A 20,661-nucleotide genomic window follows, 5' to 3' on the forward strand; every position below is an offset into this window, starting at 1 on the left:
TTCGTGAAACTTGTCTTTTTTTGCTTTTTTCGAAAATCTGTAACTAAATCAGACTAAGATGAAATCTGAAATAAAAATAATAGATTTAAACATTTTGTATCGTTAACGTGAACGCTGCCATCACACATCGAGCTGATACATTCAGTTCAAAAGTTAAACGTGCATGAAATTTGATTCTAAATTCCATGTCTTTTGTTCATGAGTCCATCAACGCACCAGTTTGCTGTAATGCTCAAACTTGTCGAATAACTGTCTCACTCCTGCTACAGCGTTAGAGCTCGGAGCTTGAGCGACTTGGCAAGGAGCATCTAAATCTGTTTAGTAAGAGCATGTGTGCTGTTCGTAAGGGTTTGCTGCCACTTTCGCACCCTGAGCCAGCAACATTAGGGGGCAGGTTTGAGGGGCAGGAAATCCGTGTGCCGACAAGCGTGCTGCCACGAGTGTGAATTTTCTCCACTTCTCAGATAAACACGGCTGCCCAACGACTTGTGCTCTCTGTCTTCCTCTTTCGTTCTCTCTCTCTCTGCCAACTTGCAGTCCCTATGTCTCGGGGAAATGCTTTGCGAGAACGCGGAGTCGTTCGAGCCGGGTGCCCCTTTAACCTGCTCTTCAGAGAATCCGATCGCCTTCGCTGGATTGAACGGGGTTGCGACTGGTCATTGCCGTGTACCTGCCAGTCAAGTTCAGTTAAAGGTAAAACTCCCTTTCTGACTCATTAGACCAATTCCTCAAGTCAGCACCAGACATTCCCCCCTTGCGCTCACACGTATCTACAATCACTTGCCCTCATGTTTGTACGTGTAGCTTTGACCTGACCGAGGTCCATATCTCACTGTATCTCTACAATGTCTCCTCTTGTCTGTGATCACCTTCTCCAGCACTCTGCCGAACACCTGGTTTGTATGGGCCTGTTACCTGCTGCACCGTGCTGTGAGTAAACTGCTCTGTGCTGAGGAGGCCGACTGGGGGCCAGTTTACACCCAGCAGACAAAGTGTGCCATCACCCGAGTGCGCGATGTTATCGGGTGTGAGGTGCGACGAGCCGAGGGTACCCTTGAGAAGTAGCACATCATCAGGAATATATTAACAACCCATCGCACACTCTTCAGCTCGTGTCCCATGCAGGCCTGCCTATCTGAAAATGTGATACTGTCCCTAAGAGATGCCTGGAGGAGTTTCATTTGGTCATGGGCCCTAGTGCAATGCCCGTGACAGCAGCAGTGTTTGACACATTCTAGCTGGAGAATGAACCCACAGCCTTTTGTGTTTAGGTGATGGTTACTTTGGTCATTGAAAAGGCCTAAGAGAGCTGCAGTACGTCACAGGAGATGCTTACAATGGTGTGTGTGTCGAAATAGAGGAGGGGAAAGAGCACAGGAAATCCAAAGATGCCACGCGCAGCGAAAGTCCGAGTATATCGTACTAGGAGACCCATTCCATTCTATGGGAAAGTATGCAGTTATTTTGAGTTCTGTACTGGGCTGCAAGGCACTTAGGCCCGACTGAAATTCAAAATTTCTGTAGTGATGGTTTTAACTTGCAACAACCCAACATGAAATTCTGTGGCTCTTGATGTTATTACTGATTAAATATATTTTTCTATGTCTGTGTTTTTCTATGTCTATACAAAAACACAGTGAATGTTGAGCATGATTTATTCTAAATAGCATAACCAAATCCCGAGCTGCTCTTCGAGTCTGAGAGATGCTCATACCCCATAGATGCAAAAGTATTTTAACTGATAGCAGACGTATTAGTTTTCCCGTACATTTTAATCAATCATCCTGTTTACAAATGAAAAACAGAAAAGAGAAAATAATTGTGGAAATTCAAATAATTCTGATGTCGACTGTCTTGTGCTTATGTTGCAGAGGATTTAAACAGCATTCTCGAAACCTGGGGCCTAATTCCCACCTCCTTGTAGGACGCTATACATGGGAGGGCCTTTCAGAGAGAGACCAGCGATCCCTCTGCTGCCCGCTGCCACTGAGGGATACAGCACAGAGGTTCCAGTTCTGGAGAGGAAGAGAGACAAGTGAGTCCTCTGCTGCCCATTGTCCCTGCAGCAGGACATGAATGAGCAAATCTTTGCCAAACTAAGTGTCAAACCACAGGCCTAACAATCCCACTTAGAAGGAGGACTGAGAGGCAAATACACCTGCAAGATAAATCCTTCATCTATCACCCTTCCCGCTCCAGGATGAACAGCATCAAGTACGTATCACAAACGTCCTGTGGTCCCCTGTTAGGACCACACTCCTCAATAATGTTAAACAGCAATAATAGGAGTTTTAAGCAACATGTATGATTTTTCATAGTTCTGAAAAAAAAGACAATTGAAGAACTTTACATTAAAAATCTTTGTGTATTTTCAGGTGCTTGTTTCACCAAGCAAAAGCAACACCAAGCAACATCTGAGCACTACTCTAAATTGCCAAAGGGTTTACTCAACCGTACATTACTTTACCATTTCATACAACGTTAATGGTGTTCCTTTCTCGAGTCGTAGGGACAAGGGAAACGAAAACTGTGAGAGCAGCAAGAAGGAGGAGCACTATGGCTGGAGAAAAGACAGGAAAAGGAAGGAAACAAGGGAAGACAACTGAGGTGAGCTGGAGAGAAGCTGGGAGAAAGAAGAGCATAGTTGGTAGTGGCAGGAAAATGGGGGTGGGGTAGTGTGGTAAGTTGGGTGTATGTGGTCAGGCATGCCGGTCTGAAGGAATCATTTTCTCACACCTCAGTGTCAGAGTTGACCTGAGCAAACAGGAGCAGGGTAGAGCTGGAGAGAGTCGAGGGGAAGACAAACAGTAAGCAGACGGACCTGTGGGTGGGGACATTACTCATGTCCAGGCTGGGGGCCGGAGTGCTGGTAGTGAGATCGTTTCAACTTTTAGCTTCTAGACATCCGTCAGCGAGGACGGGCAATGCTACGGACCTGCTGGTGAAGACCTTCAGCATTAACGACGAGTGGGAAAGAATCGCATCCCCAAGCGTCGTCCCAAGGTGATGCTCTGATGAGGGGTTGATTGCTGCCCTGCGACATGAAATGACGTGAAAGCGATGTTAATGAAACGAGATATTAATATCCACTGAAATATGACACAGTTTTTCTAAGTCACACTAGACACAAAATATCTGTAAAAACATTCATGAGCTCAATATGCCACTATTTTAAGGAGGCGCATTAGTACAAAGAGGAAACACAACAACTGTGGGTCATAGAATATAATTAAGCTGGAACGTGCCCCTAGTAGCAAAAAATATGAATAACAGGACTACATGGAGCTGTAAATAGGGTTCTGTAAGACTGTTGGTTTAAGAGCTGTGAACGATTCGCCTTTTAGCTCTCAGGTTTCATCCTGCCTTCACAAATCTTGTGAGTCAGTATACAAACCACACATACAGTACGTCAAGAGTAAAGGTTAAGACTGAATGGCCAGCTGAGGTAATGTGTCCTTTGCGATGTGCTGTTCCTGCATTATGGGACGCAACTGATGGATGACAGATCACACCGAAGCTGAACTGACTTATACGACTTGGAACATCTGCTCTCTGAGCCATTTGACCATCTCCTGATCTGAAACGTTTTACGCCAAAATATGTAGCTCCAGCTGATATGTACTGATTCATTTTCATCTGGCTGTGAAATGATTTTAAATCAGTGACGCTATATGTGTGGTTCAGCGCCTCTTTATTGGCTCATTATCCGTGCTGAGCTCGGCTCTGAGACGGCGAGAGTCAGTTAGCACTGCAGCTGAGAGATCGTGACTGACCCGACACCTCTCCGTTTGTCTTGCGGTACAGCGAACGCCAGCTACTTCACCAGTAGCTACCAGTACGACCGAAGGCTTTCAATATTAAAATGAAAGGCAAACTTTGAAATCCTGATAATTACACTGAAGGTTTTGCATGACACATTTATATTGGATAACAGCCAAAGTGCCAAATGGCTTTTAAAACTCTTTATAGAAATACTCAGTTTACTCTATTTGTGCTTAAAACTGCCCAACCTTCAAACCAATTCATGTTCAGTGAGTCACCCACCTGCATCACACTCAGAAAGGACATCTCTAGGGTAAATATTCATTTATTGTAAATGGAGTCTTGAAAATTCAGTTAAAATCCAGCTCAATATTGTGGCTAAGTAATGCAGCAAACATCTCGGATCTCCTCTCCTCAAGAAAGAAGCATCATTATGACTTATTTTCTAGGGCCACTGAAATTAATATTAGTGTTTATTATTCTGGGAAAGAACACTTTGTGAGAACACAAGGTGTTTTATCATCATCGTTCAGCAAAAGAACAGTACGACCTACAATAGGAATTTCATATTAATTCCATGCAGCGCTCCGTGTCAGTTACATGTTGCTCCATTTGTGACTCTTCTGCCTTCCTTTGGGGGGCACTGGTCCTTTCTGCTTACAGTGGGTCATAAATTTTTTCTTTTATGTTATGTCATGCAGAGGTCCGAACCAGAGCCGAGGATTTGAAACACAAGGACAGCAAGTGTCTGAGGAAACTGTTTCACATGAATGACCCCTTCCTTGTCAGCACAGCCACTTCCCAGAAGTGCGTTGTCATGTTAAAGGTAAAATCCGACACAAATAGGATAATGGATAGCTCAGCATCCTTCAAATTTAGTTTTGCAGAGTGTGCAATTTAAAGCTCAGTACTATGAATGATAAATTTAAAAAAGCTTATTTATAGACCTCTAATATCTTTTCTTTGTACCTTATCAGGTAAGGGTACTTGTTATTTTTAAAAATGGCTAAAATAAATTTAATTTTAATTTAAAATGCTGATAAAATAGCAAAACATGGGTCTTATCAAATAAATCTCATGAAAAATGTTTGAGTGGTAATTTACCAGAATAACAAATTTTCTAAGGACGTACACCCATTTTTTCACGTAATGTGGTTAATTTGTTCAATGAAATCACCCCCATTTTAGGCAAATTCCCATTGTAAGGTTCTCAAATGATAATTTCCCAGGGCAAAAAAAAAAACAAGAAAAAAGGTATCCTAAATTTAATGTCAAAATAAAAGGTATTTCTATACAATACAATAACAGCTGCATATTGTATAATATCAAAATTGCTATTTCTTGCTTATATTAATGTTACATTTTCATCCATTCATTGTCAGCAAACATTTCTCCTGTGCAGTTTTTGAGTCTGTCCAGGAAGCATAGTGTGTGTGACGAAGTACTGCCTGGACAGAGGCCTTTTTATAATTTAGCTTGAGGATGTTTGTGATATTGATGGAAAAAGTTCCCGGAATCACTGCCTATGTCTTTCACACTGCAAAGCATGTGGACACCATGCCATACGAGGTGCTGTGTAGAATCAGTAACAATTGTTTGGCATTACATGACCTTCAGTTGTTCATGAAATGTTTTATTTAAGGTAATATAAGGGTATTCTTGTCATTGAAGCTGTTTATATGATCGAAATAACTGAGTTAATAGGTACAACTTTATATCTTATTTTCGCAGTGACTCGAAGGACCCGGGCCGAATCTCATTCTTGTCGTAGTGCCCTTGAGCAAAGTACTTACCCTGACGTGCTAAAATAAAAATTACCCAGCTGTAAAAACAAATAACTGTAAGTAGCTTAACACTGCAAATCGCTTTGAAGAATAGCATCCACTAAACTAATAATAATACTGCTATTTCAGTTGTGACATTATTACCCTAGTCGACAGCTGTGATTGTCAGTGTGATAGGAAGTAGGAATATGGTAGGTTTTCTTTTGGGGAAAACTGTGACCAAAGTAATAAAATTCTTGAAGAAATACCAATGCTAATGCAGAGATTAATGTACTGAATTTAACCAAAAAAAACTTACACTACAGAGAGGCAAAACCTTTCGGGTTTGAAACGTCACACGTGCATCTCTGGATGAAAACATCCGATACAAGCATTTGAAATACGTCAATGAACAGAAAAAATACTTGCAGTAGAAGTAACATGTCTTTGTACTGAATAACGAGACTTGCATAAAAAAGGTATACAATTTCATAGGCCGCTGTAGAAGTGTTTTGTCTTGTAGGACCCTGTCGTATGAGGACTGAGTGCAATTTAAAATCAAATTCTGCCATTTGCATGCACTGGACCCTTGTAAATGTAGCATCCCTTTTTCCATAAAAATCTTAAGGTTTCCTTATCACTGAAAGGCATTTGGAAAGAAAAACCTCACTCCAGAAATGTATGTCAATGTGTCATCTTATTGTTTCGTATCACTGCAATTTCAGGGGTTATTTGTAACAAAGAAATATTTTTGAGAACATTAAACGACAAAGAAGACGTAAAAGCTCTTTAGGATCACATCAGCAGATGAGTGTGGGAACAATGTGATCATAATGTCAGTTTAAAAAAGATCAGAAGTAGAGCAGTTGCCTCTGAACATTTTGTAAACTCCTCTTTGTTTGTGTTTCTACACTTGGTGTGAACTATGAAGCAGACTGCTGAACAGAGACAGACACTGTGCTCATTGGGATGAGGAACGCACGCTTTGGAATTTGCTAAATTGACGTTAGAAAAACAAAAAACATTTGCAAAATGCATAACCACGGCTTCTGTTATATTTTTTTAAATCAGAAACTATCATAATTTAATTTTTTAAATGACAAATGTGTCAAAAGGGAGTTTCACTCAAGTTTTTACTATTAGTACATATTGTCCATGCTCCGTGCTCTAACAAAACAACCCCTCATCACCTCCTGGTACTTAAAACAAGGTTTGATGCTTGCAACTTTAAAATCCTGCACTACCAAGATTTTGCCTGAAATTACTACAGATGTGATCTTTCAATGTACCATGAACCCAAAAGGCTCTTTACAGGGTAAAGTATCTGTCCACTCGGAATTAACTCCTATGTGGTCCTGCCAGTCTGTACCCCTACTGGGACACACTGATTCCTTTTCCTTGGACAAAGTGTTAAGGAAATACACCTGTGTGACAAAGAGTTCCTCCGCAACACTCAACAGGTGCATTTCCAAAGCACGGCGGTTTCTTTCTGCAAACTTCTGATCGTTACATACCGAGGCCTCTCGGTCAGATTCATCTGCAGGAATCGTATCTAGGGAACAAGATACACCTCCAAGGTTTGGGGAGCAGACACATAAACCCATTTAATATCAACAGGAACAAAAAAAGCCACAAGTGGTTGCAATATAAACAACATGTCACATAAATCTGGATCAAAAACCCATGGTGTCAAAATCTTTTTAATAACTTTTTTTCCTCTATTCTCATCAAAGGTACAACAGTTTCCAAAAAAAAAAAAAAAACTACATTTAGTACAAAACAGTGAACATAGTTCATACAACAGTATGATTTAAAAAATGGACATGAATGATAGGAATAGTCCCTCCTAGTATTAAATGCTTCCAAGATGATTCGGACTCTGGACGCTTATTTTTTCCCAGTGAAGAAAATCTGCCAGCCTTGGTTAAGATCTAAAAAAAGAAAGAAAAAAATGTGAAAAAAAAAATATTTAAAGGCTTTGTGACCTGTGATAATCTGTTAAAAATGATGGAAATTAATAATAAATATGAATTCTGACAAAGCTTTCATAGCTTCAAGGAAGCGATAAGTTTTATATCAGCCCCGTCATCTGAGTTCCACTGTGAGCCGTATCGATGAGTCGCGCGGTCCCGTGTATCGGGATATCGATTATTGCACTAAATCGATCATCATCCACATTGATGAGACAGCGGTCCACGTGGTCAGAACTTGTCCGCCAAACACATGGTCTAATCTTGGTCCGGCGTCAAGAAAATACAAATAGGTAGCAGTGAATCATTTTAAAATTGGGAAGAATGACTTGCGATCAATTTAATACCAACCTGAAAGGGTGTCTGTGTTTTTAATCGCGATCTGAATGTTCTGCGGGAAGAAGACAAGTCGTTTTAAGAATCATTAGGAAGCCTGCTTCTGAGTGATATACAACAATTTAATGAACACACCGAGTAAACTGTTCTTCTTACAGCCCCGCCGCAATTTAATTTAAAGGCTAAAATTAAAATTAAAATTAAAAACAAAGCGAACCGTTGGATGTTAATTTCAGGCGGATGAGCGGACAGACCTGTCTCGCGCAGGCCGCCATTCGCTCGAGCGCGCGCACGGAGGCGCGGGTCCGCCGCAGGGCCTCCAGCTCCTGCTGTGAAAAGCAGCAGGAAGAGCCGCGGTCACACACCTCATCTCCGCACGAAAACACACTTTAAAAGAAGCTGCTTTATCTCCGTTTCGTCTTCGCGTAGCTGCCGGCTCCCCGCAGTGACAGACTCTGCGATCTCCCGCAAGTCAAGTGTAACGATAATGCACTTTTACATGTCATGATCATGTTAACCGTCAGCCCAAATTACTCAAGCGTACCTGGAGTTGTTTAAGTTCGTCGTGTGTTTCCGCAGACGTGATGTGCCGGTTTTCATTTGTTTTTGACATTGTCGTCTCCATCCGTAGATGTGTATCTATGTCAACAAAAACACGAAAGTACGCGCCTTTCAGGCATTATTAATCGAGAACGGATGTAATCCATGAGAGGCTTCTTTAAAGAGCCACGCCCCCCAAGTCCCGAATACGCAGTATTTGCGCGCGTTTTTTGAAAAGGATCGTATTTCCATGCTGTGTGTAGGTCTGATTCTATACAGTGGAACCTGGGAACTCGAACGAGTTGTTCGGAAAAAAAAAAAAAAAGTCTCAGAACTCGAACGAAATTTCGGAACTCGAACCGATGAACCTTTCTTTCAGGCTAAAAACCTGTCGGACACACACATCGTCTGAAACCGCTTGCCCCATTCGGGGTCGCGGGGAGCCGGAGCCTAACCCGGCAACACAGGGCGAAAGGCTGAAGAGGGAGGGGACACACCCAGGACAGGATGGATGCCAGTCCGTCACAGGGCACCCCAAGCGGGGCGGGGTCGAACCCCAGATCCGCCAGCGAGCAGGACCCGGCCAAGCCCGCTGCGGCACCACGGCACGCCCCCTTGCTATAAATAGAATTTTTTAAAAATATTTACGTTTTTCTAAGTAGTTAAATGTGTATACATTGCAGTATAGCTTACAATATACAGTGAAGTAATTAACAACTACAGTGGAACCTCGGAACTCGAACGCTTCTGAACGCGAACAGTTCAAAACTCGAACAAGTTGTTGGAGAAAAAAATGTCTGAGAACCCGAAGGAAATTTCGGAACTCGAACAGATTAACCTTTTTTTCCCATAAAACAAAGGGTGCGTATGACGCGTACGACTCGGTATGAGTCAGTCAGTGTTGTATGAAAACTCGCGGAGTGAACATCTCGCTCATTGTGCTGTGAATTTGCACGTGTTTTTGTGCTTTTTTACATCTTACATTAAATAAGCCATCATGGGTCCTAAGAAGGTTACTAGTGAAAGCAATGAGCCAAAAAGGAAAATAATGAGAGCCACGATAGAGGTCCAAAAGGAAATAATTGAAAAACATGATAGTGAGGTGTTGGTGTCCTTCATCTGGCTGCAGCACAGTCAGTGTGGAATGCCTAAATCTACGATTTGCACTGGGTTTTACACTTTTTATTTATGGCTTTAGCATCAGGCCGCGTGTATGTATATAGGTTTAAATAGGCAATCATTTGGGGGTCTGGAACGGATTAATCCAATTTACATTATTTCTTATGGGAAAAATTGATTCAGAACTCGAACGCCCTTCTGGAACGAATTAAGTTCGAGTTCCGAGGTTCCACTGTATTCTGTTTAGCAAAACCTTGAACTTCATACTCAGAAACCCAAGAAACTCAAACTGTCAAACAAACTTTCATACGCCCAGTTGTTAATAGTAATTTAAGAAATCTTTATTTGTATTTAAATCATGCTGGGTGGCTGTTTGGTTTTCCTAAAGTAACATTATATAAGTTTAATAAAATTTGCATTAACTACAGGCCTAAGCATCCTTATTCTAATAGGTAAATCATGTGCTATTTATTGTATGCAGATTATGTATGCTTTGTTTCCAGGTTTCTACATTGTAACCTGAAGCTTCTATAACTTTTTTAAAAATTCCTAACTGTGTCAGGATGAACAAAAAAAGCAGCTGTTAATTATGTTATAAAATGTGACTTCCGATGTTCGCTGAAAGAGTGTTTCAAATATAAGCGCCGTACGTGTTAATATAACACAGTAGTATGTAAAATGTTTATCTCAGTAGCTGCGTGCGATTTCATTTATGCTGTTATCCCTGGGAGTGCAGACCGTTATTTCCTTCTTTTTAATAATAAAAAAGAAAAGTACCAAGGGCGGCAGTGCGTCACCTTCGCCGTGGCGATTCCCACGGATCCCGATACTAATAAACATCCCCACGCGCCTCGAGCGCGCGCGTGGGAGAGCCAGCGGATCCGCTCCAGCTGCTTTTCACAGCCACGTGCGAACAATAAATAATAACCTCTCATATTACCGAATTCCCCACTCGGAGAACTACTGTTGAGTGCAATCTTTCAAGTGTTTCAGCCTTGAAAACGTTGTTGCATTTGTCCTCTATATCAAAGTTAATTACTTTGATGTTAGATTTTTATGATTTGACCACACACATTTCGGATATAATCGTAAACATTTTATTTTTGCGGGCAAACAGATTTAAATGTTTCATTCGGCAATCGCCAGTTGGGAAAGGAGTATAATTCCACTGGTTTATTGACATGATTGTCATTATTATATGGTCCTAGGCTGCAAAATATCAACAAGTATTGCATGATTGTAAAGGCCTGTGTGTGTCGGCATTTGGAAGCGCCTTTGGCAGGTGTCTCTTTGATATAGGTGTAAATATTTACAGATTTAAGTAAAGTAGCGCTGTTCAATTCTGATGTTGGCAATTGGCCTCGAAGGTGGAACGCGACTTCCCATCCCGACTGATATGGCCGCATCCCACCAATTGAAGAGAGAAAGGATCGACTTCAAAGCGAAGTCCAGCCAACCAGCTCCTCTCCAAGGTGTCCTGCGATGTCATGGGGACTCCGGAGACTATTTAATAGGGACTAAAGAGGGCTGATGACCCGCACTCTACGTCTTAGTTGTGTGTCATGGGAAAGCACTGCCAGCATTGAAAGGATATCCCCAGGATACACTGTCGGCACCTCCAAACAAAGTTGATAACATCTTGCGCAAGTCGTCCGGATCCTGAAAAGCATGGCATCGAGCGAGGTCTCCGGGAAAGCTGTTCCCCACAAGGTGGACCATCTGCTGAGCGCCGTGGCCAACGAGCTGCAGGCCGGCAGCGAGAAGGGGGACCCCACGGAGAGGGAGCTCAAAGTGCTGCTGGACGAGAACGAGCTGTGGCTCAAGTTTAAAGAGCTCACCAACGAGATGATCGTCACCAAGAACGGCAGGTACTACGATCAAACAATGTGCTTTACTTAATAATTTACTGCGTTTTTACAGAACAAGGAGGAGGAGAAGAAGAGAAGGCCTTTAACATGTTCGTACGCGAAATCACCGACTCAAGAGTTATGGGAAAAGTGGCGAATTTTCACATCAAATTGTCACCTTCATTCAGCTATTTTAATAACTTTTCTTTTTTAGTAATAAACCACAAAATGTGTGCATGAAGCCTTCAAATTATTACAATATTTGCAAATGTAACCTAATGTTTAATTACAGTATAAACTATGAGGAATGAATAACCTAAAAATATCTTGAGTTTAAATAAACCATTTGCTTAGTTTTAAATGAACCTCAGCGACAAAACGATATGAGAAATACACGTAACTCCCACTAACACACAGGCGTTACTGGACGTCTTGCGGGTTGCTGTACGGTTAATATTTTAAATTCCACGTAAACACTCGAAATCCTTAGTGAAAATCACATTTTCTGAGTATCCCAATTCTTAAATATTGACTTGAGTTTATGTTTTCCGTACGTCGTACGGTACGTGCCTTTATTATTTTCCCACTTCTTCCCGACTCCAGGAGGATGTTCCCCGTGCTGAAGGTGAACGTGTCGGGCCTCGACCCCAGCGCCATGTACTCCTTCCTGCTGGACTTCGTGGCGGCGGACAACCACAGGTGGAAGTACGTGAACGGGGAGTGGGTCCCGGGGGGAAAGCCGGAGCCGCAGACCCCGAGCTGCGTGTACATCCACCCCGACTCGCCCAACTTCGGCGCGCACTGGATGAAGGCGCCCGTGTCCTTCAGTAAAGTGAAACTGACCAACAAGCTCAACGGAGGCGGACAGGTACGGACACGCAGAACATCGTCACGGTCACGTACCCACACGTGTATCACTTCTGGGCAACGGTTGCTTTTTGGTGACACTCAATCATATTGCGGTATGATATTTGTATGTCCTTGTGGTGTTCAGTAACTCCAATACTCTGCCACCACGCGATTGTCACCCAGCGCTCTCAAGTTTACCGTAGTATTTGGGACTCGTGTCCTGCAATCTAAAGGTTACTCTGGTTCCAATCTTCCAATCTAGAGAGTGTGTGTGTTTCACTGATGTATGGATGAGTGACCCAGTGCAGTGTAAGTAGTGTATGTAGCAGTGTAACTGTAAGCCACCGCGGTGAAGAAGGTGTGTAGGCTGGTCACGCTACTATCCATTGTAAGTCGCTTTGGAGAAAAGTGTCTGATAAATAAATAAAAGTAAATGTAAAATCTCTCCGGAGCTTCACGGTTGCTCCCCTAAATTGGTACAGTAAGAATATCCTGCTGTATAAACTAGGCTCAAATCTTATAGACATTTGATTTACATGTGATTTATGCGGCCTATATTCGGCCCCGTTCGAGCGGCAACACTTTTGCAAAAAACAAAAAGTCAAAAGATACTTCAGTTTACACCGTTCAACCACGAGCCGTGCGTCCCTACAGATCATGCTGAACTCTTTGCACAAGTACGAGCCTCGGATACACATCGTGCGCGTGGGTGGGCCGCAGAGGATGGTCACGAGCTACTCCTTCCCCGAGACGCAGTTCATCGCCGTCACCGCGTACCAGAACGAGGAGGTGAGCGCGCGCGGCCGGGAACGCGGCACTTCCTGCTTCATTTCTGATGTAAATGGCGGGGAAATGGCTTTGAAGTCTTCGGCGAGACGTCCGCGTGCAAAATTCTGTAAAATTTAGCAGATGCTTTTATTTGAGATTTAAATGAGAATTTCAAAGAGCACTTTTTATGCAAATGTGATGTACTTGTCGTCTCGTCTCGTCTCGCACCCCCCCCCGCCGCCCACCACCACCAACAGATCACGGCGCTGAAAATTAAATACAACCCATTTGCAAAGGCATTCCTGGATGCAAAAGAGAGGTTTGTTTATTTGCCCCCTTCTTTTAATTGTCACTTAAGAACACTGTGGCACGTTTCTAGGTGTCTCTTTTTTTTTTTTTTTTGCCCATAGAAGTGATCATAAGGATGTGGACGAAACTGGTGACAGTCAACAGTCAACTTATTCTCAATGTAAGTAATGGGAGAAATTGTATATGAATTAATCTCCAATTACCTGTGATAAATTCTTTAATGAGTATGATTGTTTTCATATTAAAACCTCTACCTTTTCAATCTTTTCTATCTTCAGTAGGTGGCTGGTTTATACCAGGTACAGGATCGCTCTGCCCCTCTCCAAACCCTCACCCTCAGTTTGGGGGTGCCCTTTCCTTACCCTCCCATGGCTGTGACCGCTACTCTACACTGAGAAACCATCGCTCCACACCCTATCCTAGCTCATACAACCACAACAGAACCGCATCTCCCAGTAAGTGTCCACCATGTCCTGTCCGGTCTGTCCTGCCCCCATATTCCTCTGGCCTTGGTGTAGACCATGATTAAAATCACATCTTTCTCATGTGGTGAATCCTGCACGAACGGTTATTTCATACAGCAGCAGCCACCCTCAGTTTTCCCAAATCCAAAATGGGAACAATGAGGGAACATGTTTTACTGTTTTGTGATGAAGGCAATGCGAAAGTGTGCTGCTCTTAAGGAATATTTTTCATGCATTTTAAATTTATACAGAAAAAAAAGCATGCTTGGTAGCTGTGATAGATTACAACAGAATAAAGTGAGGAAAAGGAAAATACAACTGTTGATGCCAGAGCCCTGTTCTTAATATTTTAAGCAGTGCGTAGATTAAATGTTGTCTTGACTGGGATTTTTTTCCCTCCCTCACCTCTCGTGTTGGTCTGTTTACAGCTGGCTATTCAGACAACTCCTCTAGCTGCCTGCCCATGTTACCATCGCATGATAACTGGTCTAGCCTCCAGGTGCCCTCTCACTCCAGCATGCTGCCCATGAGCCACAGCAACAACTCCAGCACCAGCTCCAGGTATGTTCACCTCTCCCTCACAAGCCCAACCTGAAAATATAGTTCTCACCTCTTAATCTGCAGCATCAGGCTTGTTTTCCTTGGGCCATTTCCTGTGCCACACCTTCATGTCACCTCTCTGCATTCTGTCCTTATAACACCTACTCTTCCTTCTAGAGCACTCTTTTACATGTGTATTAGACTCTTCTATAACAATGTGTTATCTCACTTGTCTTGAGATTCTGCTTCCTCATCCTGTTGTGGCTCTTAACACCCTTTCTGTACTGTATGCATAAAATATGGGCCCCTTCCTTGACACAGTATTGTGTATACAGTCACTTGTGCTATAATGCTTAATTATGTTCCTCCATCAATTTGTGAATAATACAGTGCTGTTTTGAAAATTCAAACATGCACTACATATTTTTGCCTTTAGTGTTTAGCTATAATCTACTATACTGCAGTCAAACATGGTTGGCCACAATGAGAAGTGTAAAGAATCGTTCTGGTGGCCGAAGGGCTCTTGGAGACGGTAAACAAAAGGCTATAATGCTGGAACAGAAGTTGAGTGTCGTGGTTTGAAAGAAGTGGAGGAACAATGTGTCATAAAACTACATATTCTAATGTTCAGATCTTAATTTCTTTGAAATTATGCTATCGATGATGTAAAACTTGTCTTATTTAATTTTGAGAATGTCTTTTTTTTTTTTAATGTGACCTTAAACCCAGTTTTACCCATTGGTATAATCAATTTTGCAGATCTCACTTTAGTGTAACAATTTCCCACACTATTCTTTTTTTTCTTTAGGAATAATTGTGGTTGTTAGGAATAATTTGGAAATATAACAGTGTTCATGTGTCTTCTGTTGCTCACATAGCCAATATCCCAGCTTATGGTCTGTGAGCTCCTCTACCCTCACCCCAGCCTCCCAGTCCAGCGGAATGTCCAACAGCTTGGGCTCCCAGTTCCTGCGCAGCCCCACAGGTCCATACTCGGGCTTGTCTCATCCGGCCACGGCAGGCCCGTCTAGTTCCCCGATGTACGACAGTGCCGCACCATCCGATGTGCATGACACCTCTCAGTATGACGCTTCACCCCACCCACGACTTGCCAGCGTCTGGGCACCTGTCACTCCACCTCCCTTGTAAGAAAGCACATATCATTAAGCATGCAGAGGCTGTCATAAGGCTCTCTGTTGACGTTTTTTTTTCTGGACTTGGAACATTTATACACGTATGGCATTTCTATTCTGTACCTTTCATTTAGAACACAGTGTACCTAAACAAAAGATGAGTGTGAAAAGCAACTGTTATGCTGTAGTCTACTTGGTGTATCAGACCTCATGACATCAATAACTTAACTTCTGTTTTGTATTTAAGACAAACTAGAAATCTGCATGTTTCTTTTCACTGAGGCGCATCTTTCCAGCGAGAGAAAGGATGAAGAGTCCTCTTGGTTGTTTTTCAGAATTTCCAAACAATTTATAAAATTGTGTCATTTCTTTGTATTTAAATCATGTCAGTTTAATTTGTATGTATATTTGTGTGCCTTGACTTTTGTAGCTCTGCACTTTTTAGTGCTAACTGTACAGACCTCCCTTCAATTTGTTCATATTGTAAATATGAATATAATTTTATTAATACCTTACAATTTTCCATTGAATTTTTTTTTTAATGGGATTGTGTGCATTTAACAATCTAAAATTAGAACAAATATTAAACATTGCGGTATGCATTTTGTGTAGTGTGGCCAGTTTCTTTTTGCTTTTTTTTTTTTCTTACAGGTTATGGTAGTGTCAGATTTCATTAATGACATGAATGTGGAATAATAAGGTAATTCTGAATACGGTTATGGCTTCTGTAAAATTTTTCTTGTTTTACTGCATTTGCAGTGCAATTGTGTGAATGTACTTTAATGTCAAAGTGTGGCCATATTAGCTTCTCGAGAGTGGTTGTGTATTGTCTAAGTTGGTGTCTAAAACCATGATACTTCTGAAGGTACCCAATTGTTAGCAATTGCCAAGTAGTGACAATCTCAAAGAACGCTGTTGCTCTTTCTAAGATTAATGTTGTATATCCTAGCTTTTATTCTTTTTTTTAAATACCAGTTGCCAGTTGGTGACATTAGGTGCTTAATCCTTGAACCGAGTTGGCTTTCGGGTATTAGAATATTAGAATGACTATTCCATTGGGTGGCATGGAAGTGATGCTGGTACCTTACAGTGCCCGAGCTGCATGTGTTTGAATTTCACTCAGGCTGCATGTTTTCAGTCCAAAGATGCATGGAAGAAGACAATGAAAAAACACTTTGCTTTCATGGTAAGGGAAAGTCCTCCTCTATTCCATTGCTACAACCAGTATTAATAATGAGCAAAAACATCTAAAATGCATAGCATTGAACAACTTCAGAAATTGCTGAATCAGCTCTTAGCTAATTGAAATGGGCAGTGATAACTAGTTTTTTTCTTCAGTTATATTTTCAAACTCTTCAGTTTATCTTTTAAACCCACTCTGCTGCGTTAAACATTGGACACCGATCAGTGCCTTACAGCACTCCCCCGATGAGAAGGTGCGAGCTTGTAGCTCAACCTTAAGACTGATCCCCCTTCATGTTGCGTTTGGCTGTTGTTGGCTCTGTGTGTGTAGGTGAGAGAGAGGTAGTGTGTTTGAAGAGTGTGGCAGAGAGGTCATCGAGGGTTCAGGTCTGGGCACAGGACCCAGACAAGCACGTACAGCATACTGGCAGTGTTTGATTCATCTGGAGGGACACACAGAGAGTGAATGTTCTCATCACTTTGCCAGCCTTGCAACAACAGCCAAACCACACATCCCCCAGTCCTGTGACCAGAGCACACAAGCAGCAACCCCCCCCACACACACACACAATGAAAAGATGAAATATTAGTTACGGAGATGCATGTTTACTTCTTTTTATATCTTGCTTACTCAACATCACCGATGAATCATCTAATGGTGACAACATGAGGTGTCTTCTCTAGCATCTCAAATTGTGTGGAGAGCTAAATTTATATAGCCTAGTTCTCTGCCATGTCCCGCTACAAAACTTTCAGCATATGCTATACGTATATAGGCTATAGGTGTGCCTTCAATTTTGTAATTTTCTAGTGTCTTCTGATCAGTACATCAGAGATGGTGTACAAAGTTGTTTGTCCTGTTTTGGATCTTAGGTGAAATCAGATTTACGATTTAAATTTTAGCAGTTATCACCATTTTCCGTTGTTCTTTACTGTCAAACAATCATCTTAATATTGGAGACTTGAATGTGCTGCTAAATGGCAGCATGTAGCATGATAATAGTGAAGGACAGATTTAAAGCGGGATGGTTACTAGTACAAGGTTAGTGGGTGGCGTTCTGTAGCAGCTTTGAACAATGTCATTTACTCAAATACTCAACTAAAGGTAAACAACTGTATAAGAACATTTGAATATTACTTAGGAAAGTAGTAGGAATTAATAGTTACAGCAGGGCAGCCAGCAACATTGTATTTAAAGCCTTGGCCATGAAACGGGTCTTGCATTTGAATCCCAAATCCTGTCATTGTACCCCTGAACAAGGTTACAACTCTCAGTTGCTCCAATGAAAAATACCCAGCTGTGCACATGGGTAAGCAATTGTATGAAACTTAGTATACAAGCTTACTATTTACTTTGTAGAAAAAATCCAAGCTACATGTGTAATAAATATCGGAAGATCATTGTGAATGCAAATAAGATACCGGATGGAATTTGAGCCCATTACTAATATCGTTGTCGTCCGATCCAAAATTCTTTTGAAAAGACAGTGGGCTGTTTTCAAGGATACCTGGCTTAACTGACAGGCATCATCCAGAGGGAGAAGACTGCCTGCTCTTTAAAAGAGCTCACCCAGCGTTTACCAAGCTATGAAAGCTGTTTTCCATTTCTGGAATATCTGTGGCCGCGTCACACTTTCTTCTTGGTGCCTAATGATGAGTTTTTGGCTCGGTCACGTTGGCTCTGTGTACTTTCCTCTTATGAGTAAATTCTGCTCACATAGGTGAGGAATTGCATCTATCTGTAGCTGTTCAGTTCCCAGAGAGGGAACCGCCAAGGCTGGAGGGAACTCAGGTTCGTTCTGCCAGGACCCCACTCTATCCACCATGCTGAGAAACCACAGTGATTAACCTTCAAGTATTGGCCTGTCACCGCGTTTAATTCACATGTCTGTGAGATGTAACAGTTTAGACAGGACTGCCCTGGTTCTAATAAGTGCTCCGTGCAAAGGGAATTGCCAAGTTTTTCACGTGTTCGGAGCTCATGATACTAATGCTTAATATTTCATCCTTCATCATTCTCTTACTTTATATGCCTCTCTTTGTGCATGCTTCAGTGTGTACCATTCTGTATGTGTGGAGACAATTCTTTGACCTCACCTGGGATAAGCAAGTCAGGGCTGTGTTCAACAAAGGTTTGTGAGCAGACCTCTAAAGAACATCTCTGAATCAGCATGACAGGGCTGCTGCCAGCGCTCCAGGTAAAATGGCCTTACTGCATTGTGCTCTCATCAGCTGCACATGTGTGCTACCCAGTTGCAAACTAATCAGTTGTCGGGTACAAACTTGGGCTCCTCTAATGTCCCGATGTAAAACGAACTCAGACATATTTTACTGTACCGTCCAGAGATCGATGTAAAGTGCAATGATCTCAACAGCAGAGCGTAAACACAAGTGCACAGTGCTAAGCACAAATTGAAGTGTATGGGTGGTACTACAGACACAGAGGAAAAGGAGACACACAGGGTGTTACGCAATAAGTGAAGCAGTGATGGGTGAAGAGAGCTAATACACTAAAGTGTGGCAAAGAGTGGGTGGTCCGAGGACCTGGGCAGGATCACTCGGTGCTGGAACAGAGACGCACTAGACCAGTAATATGAGAAAAGGGTCAGTGAAGAAGCATCACTAGTTAATCACAGAGAAACTGGTAAAGGGCTGGTCAAGAGTCCACAAACTAGTGATGTGACTTCAGCCTCAACTGATTAGGTTCATTGACAGCTGGTGCATTGGCTTAATTACATGGATCTCAGGTTGTGAGTCTGGGGGATCTTGGGGGTTTTCACCTCCTGAGGTCATGACACCTCCACTGTCCTCTATGTTTATGTGCAGTGCAAGCAGGTAAGCGTTTATTTTCTAGCCTGCCCAATACCACAGATTTACTGAAATATGTATACAATGAAAGTCAGGGTATTTTTTGTATAATTTTTTAGAAATTTTCATTCCATCTGAATTAATTGTAACTAATGTACACAATAGCCGGTCATCTATAATTTCATGAAGCTGTGTAATTGTGCTAAAAGACTCTTTTTCAGTGTCTTGTATGCATAGTATATCCCTTATGGACAAGATAGAGTAACAGGTAATTTAATCCATAAGTACAAAAAATACTAGTGAACATTATCGAAGTTATTTACACAACTTCGTTAAGTGAATGCTGGTATCACAGAGAAAGTTAGCAGTGGTTGAGTACTGAACTAACGCAGAAAAGCTGTGTCTGCTGAAAACTTTAAGGAACCTTAAAGGACACAGAATGAGTAATAGATTTCTTAATGTTTGCTGAGACTGTCACAGCTCTACCAAAGGCCTGTACTGAGATGAAAACTGTCTGTATTTACAAGGATTGAACCTTGTATTTTAGGGAGGAACAGTGATCAATGTGTCTAGTTATGGGTAGTACAGTGAGTAGTGCCTGGGTGATGCGACAGGACGTGGGTTCGATCCCCACTCAGTCTGTGTGGAGTATGTATCTTCTCCTCGTGTCTGCATGGGTTTTCTCTGGGTGCTCTGGTTTCCTCCCACAGTCCAAAGACATGCTGTTCAGGTTCCCCCATAGTGTGTGAGTGACAGAGAGCGAGAGTGTGTGTGTGTGTGTGTGTGTGTGTGTGTGTGTGTGTGTGTTCCACTGCTGTATGGATGAGTGACCCAGTGTAAGTATTGTATCTAGCAGTGTAAGTCACTGTGGTGAATAAGGTGTGTGGGCTGATAACACTGCATAGTATCCACTGGAAGTTCCTTTGGAGAAAAGTGTCTGCTAAGTAAATAAATGTAAATGTAGTTAAATAATGACCAAGGAATATGAAGCCAGTCTAACTGGTAATGCTCTAAATGCTTTCACCTTATGATGCTCCTGTATTCCATTATGGTGAAAGTGCTACATGTGCTTCTTTAAGGACCAAGAGCAGTTTCATGAACACTGGAATAAAGTCAAACACCTTCCATGTGCCCAAAGCTATTACTTGATCTAAACATCACCAAACTTTTATAAGGAGTTCTGCAGCACCGGAGTGATGAGTAGATTTCCTCCTCCTTCTGCCTCCAAAAGAAGAGACATTTTTTGTTCAGCGATGACCAAGTACACATAC

At 42.1% G+C, this 20,661-nt stretch overlaps 1 protein-coding gene across 8 annotated transcripts; it reads left to right on the plus strand.

The window, feature by feature from the left end:
* The first annotated feature begins 544 nt into the window (after positions 1 to 544).
* On the plus strand, positions 545 to 15,860 carry tbxtb (T-box transcription factor Tb). Of its 8 annotated transcripts, none has more exons than XM_029254438.1 (13): positions 545 to 693; positions 1,872 to 2,214; positions 2,504 to 2,807; positions 2,895 to 3,003; positions 4,464 to 4,588; positions 10,858 to 11,358; positions 11,941 to 12,205; positions 12,841 to 12,975; positions 13,212 to 13,273; positions 13,365 to 13,423; positions 13,542 to 13,718; positions 14,156 to 14,288; positions 15,146 to 15,860. In XM_029254438.1, exons 6-13 carry the CDS (start codon positions 11,159 to 11,161, stop codon positions 15,414 to 15,416), a joined length of 1,302 nt encoding a protein of 433 aa, XP_029110271.1. In that variant the 5' UTR covers positions 545 to 693; positions 1,872 to 2,214; positions 2,504 to 2,807; positions 2,895 to 3,003; positions 4,464 to 4,588; positions 10,858 to 11,158; the 3' UTR covers positions 15,417 to 15,860. The 8 variants fall into 8 exon arrangements, with proteins under 8 accessions (XP_029110271.1, XP_029110273.1, XP_029110272.1 ...); XM_029254440.1 differs by having other exon boundaries at positions 1,872 to 2,035; positions 2,510 to 2,807; XM_029254439.1 differs by lacking the exon at positions 545 to 693 and adding an exon at positions 884 to 930.
* The last annotated feature ends 4,801 nt before the right edge of the window (positions 15,861 to 20,661 follow it).

Source organism: Scleropages formosus, chromosome 8 (assembly GCF_900964775.1).
Source record: "Scleropages formosus chromosome 8, fSclFor1.1, whole genome shotgun sequence".
Lineage (NCBI taxonomy): Eukaryota > Metazoa > Chordata > Actinopteri > Osteoglossiformes > Osteoglossidae > Scleropages > Scleropages formosus.

Bases quoted from the DNA above. Each gene is read 5' to 3' on its own strand.
- tbxtb (XM_029254438.1), top strand. From the start codon at position 11,159: ATGGCATCGAGCGAGGTCTCCGGGAAAGCTGTTCCCCACAAGGTGGAC. The intron at 12,206-12,840 runs GTACGGACACGC...GCGTCCCTACAG, and splicing joins AGCTCAACGGAGGCGGACAG to ATCATGCTGAACTCTTTGCA. The intron at 14,289-15,145 runs GTATGTTCACCT...TTGCTCACATAG, and splicing joins AACTCCAGCACCAGCTCCAG to CCAATATCCCAGCTTATGGT.